A 2,708-nucleotide genomic window follows, 5' to 3' on the forward strand; every position below is an offset into this window, starting at 1 on the left:
GCAAAAATATGTTTATTTTTTAAGCATCAGTTTTTGGAAAGAAAAATGTAGGGCAAGCTACATAGTTACCATAACAGTGCCTTCAGTTTGTTTTCACCTGATAAATGGAGAATTCTATGAGAAAGAAACCACAGTAAACAGCTCCTAGTCACGTGCCAGCTGATCAAGGTCCATAAAAATCCTCAAAACAACCATTGAAACTAACGTCTCCTTCACTGACAATATTATACAGTGTCTAGCTTATGAGAAAACTGCTAAACTGACAAAAATTTCATTTTGCATGCTTAACTGCATACCTGAGCACCAACCTCTGCTCTCATTTTTAAGGCGACTACTTGCAGTGTGTAAACGTGTACGTATATCACCGGCGTAACAAACTGCCGGTTAAATCAGAGAAGACATTTCCATTGACTTCAGTGGGAGAGGGACTGTTTGCCTACTCTGCAGCTTTCTCACCAGAAGCCTGCAATAATACTCTCTCTGTGAAAGTTACTTCCTTCAGATAGGCATATTTTGGTATTTTCACTTATCTACATGTAAGATTAAGTTCATCGTACTGTAGCCCATAATCATCTTCTCACAAATGGGAGGAGAACTACAAGAGCTTATTGTATTTAATCAGTATGTCTTCGCTGCCTTTTAGAGGAACTCGAGTGTAACGGTTATTTAAACCTGGCTATTGTTTGCTTTTTCCCATTTTATTGTAAAACAGTCAAGTGGGAAAACACAACATGCAGAAAACTTTTGGCCGAGTTAAAATGTAATTAAGGGGAATTGAGTAGTTAGATTTAAAATATACTTAGCAAGTATTTCTGGTATTTCTTCTATTTTTTAGCAACATGTAAGATGCTGGCACTGGTGCTTACTGAGAATTGTACGCGTTCCTTTTGAAAAAACACAGGTTTTCAAAGGCAATAAAATCAGCGCCTGTGTTCAGCCAAAACAATCCCCAGGTATCACGAGGATACCCTTGAAGCTACACAAAGTGGATGAACTTGGCTGAAGAGCTGTCGCTAATTTAAAATAAGGGGTAAATGGCATCCTTTCCTGTCACTGCTTTTCATATCTTTATAGCCGAAGAAGTTATAAAAATGGAACCATTAAGATCAAGAGAGGAGCTGGTGGAAAAAAATCACAATGAATAATTTACTTAAGAAATTAGCCTATGCTCAGTTAGTGAAATCACCTTGGCAAGGACACCTCTCTCTCTAAAAATTGTGCCAATTGAACCCATTGAGCAGAGATTTCATGGGGCGGATCCATCGCAGTTACCTCTGAGGCGAAGAACCCACACGCAGAAGAGAGCGAGGACCTGAACGGTACCACCAGCATCCTCAAATCTACCTGCACCGATGCTGAGTCCGGCTGCGCCCAGCCCGTGGCGCGCTCCCGGTGGTCCTGGCCCTCGGGGTCCAAAGGCAAAGGCCACGTGCTGATGCCCCCCTTGTCCCCAGGGGCAGCTCGGAGGGGAAGAAAGTCACTCGGAGCAAGGGAAGGTCCCATTCTCTGGAGTGTTTGAGGAGCCATCAGGAGAATTTGTCCTGCAGAGGGTCTTGCACCAGCTGTAGGTGCAAGTTACGGGATGCATCAGCGATTAAGGAGCAAACTTAGAGCTGGGTGAGGAGGAAATGAACAAGAGCAGGAGGGGGAGCGAGGGAAAGGTGAAGCAGAAGTGTGGTGACCAGTGGGATGCACTCAAAGCCGGGGCTGCCGTGCTGAAGCAAGCTGCCAACCTTCACGTGTCTGCAGCCCTGAGTGCGGAGACCAAAACTGCCATTTATTATTACGGCCATTTTCGGGTTCTTGTATGCGTTGTGTGTTTTTAGCAGAGAAGATATTTCAGTGGATGTCAGTGTATGGACGTGGGATTGTCTTTGGTGTGATCATAGAGCCATGAAGTTGGGAAAATAGAAGAAAAGCTCCCGGGATGTTTCCACCATTTCCTAGCAAAAGCTTTGTCGCTCCCTCCTGTATATTCTCTAGTCCAGCTAGGTCAGGCGCGGATGGCACAGCGGTAGGTGTAGTCACGCCAGTTGGGTCGCTCATCAGCTCCCAACACATTGGTCTTAAACAGAGTTTTATCTTCTATCTGTTGAAAGATTTCCGCTGCCACAAAACTCCCCCGAATAAACTTGCAGGATCTTCTACAACAGAGTTGGTAATCGAGTATCACAGAACAGTCCCAGATTTCATATGAAATATCTTAATTCTTTTAAGCTGGCTTTCCTGTCATTCCTTAATTGATGAGGCACTCTCTTTGCTCATGAGCCGACTCCTGATGACCATGCTGCTGTGCCTTGATATCTGATCCTGAAACTCTGAAGTCATAAAGAAATACAGGATTGGATCCAAACAGCAGTCCAAACTCGCAAGACTTAAGCAAAAGGGCTGGGCGTAGAGCGTGATGGTACTCAGGAAGCAGTCTGTAATGACATTTTCTTTCACCAACATGTAGAAAAAGAAGTTGATGTGGTATGGTGCAAAACACACGCAAAACACAATGGCACACATAGAAACCATCCTTAAAGCCTTCCGCCTCTCGCTGCTGTTTTGGAGCGGTATCTGGAAGCCCCGAAGAGAGTCTTTTGTTTTCCAAGTACAGAATAAAATAATGATGAGAGGGCCGATGAACCCGAAGAGCTCCGCCGTGCCTGTCATCAGCACAGTGGCCACCTTGCTGTCGATCTGCCGGACTTGAAGGCACACCA

The 2,708-nt window shown here is 44.7% G+C and overlaps 1 protein-coding gene across 1 annotated transcript in view; it reads right to left on the reverse strand.

Moving 5' to 3' along the window:
• LOC103919198 (putative P2Y purinoceptor 10) overlaps positions 1 to 2,708 on the reverse strand; it is a 3,245-nt gene continuing 537 nt past the window's right edge. The window contains exon 2 of the mRNA XM_009326664.1: positions 1 to 2,685. Coding sequence (XP_009324939.1) covers positions 2,230 to 2,685 — 456 coding nt within the window. The 3' untranslated portion in view covers positions 1 to 2,229. The remainder of the gene's footprint in view (positions 2,686 to 2,708) is intronic.

Source organism: Pygoscelis adeliae, unplaced genomic scaffold (assembly GCF_000699105.1).
Source record: "Pygoscelis adeliae isolate BGI_AS28 unplaced genomic scaffold, ASM69910v1 Scaffold216, whole genome shotgun sequence".
Classification (NCBI taxonomy): Eukaryota; Metazoa; Chordata; class Aves; order Sphenisciformes; family Spheniscidae; genus Pygoscelis; species Pygoscelis adeliae.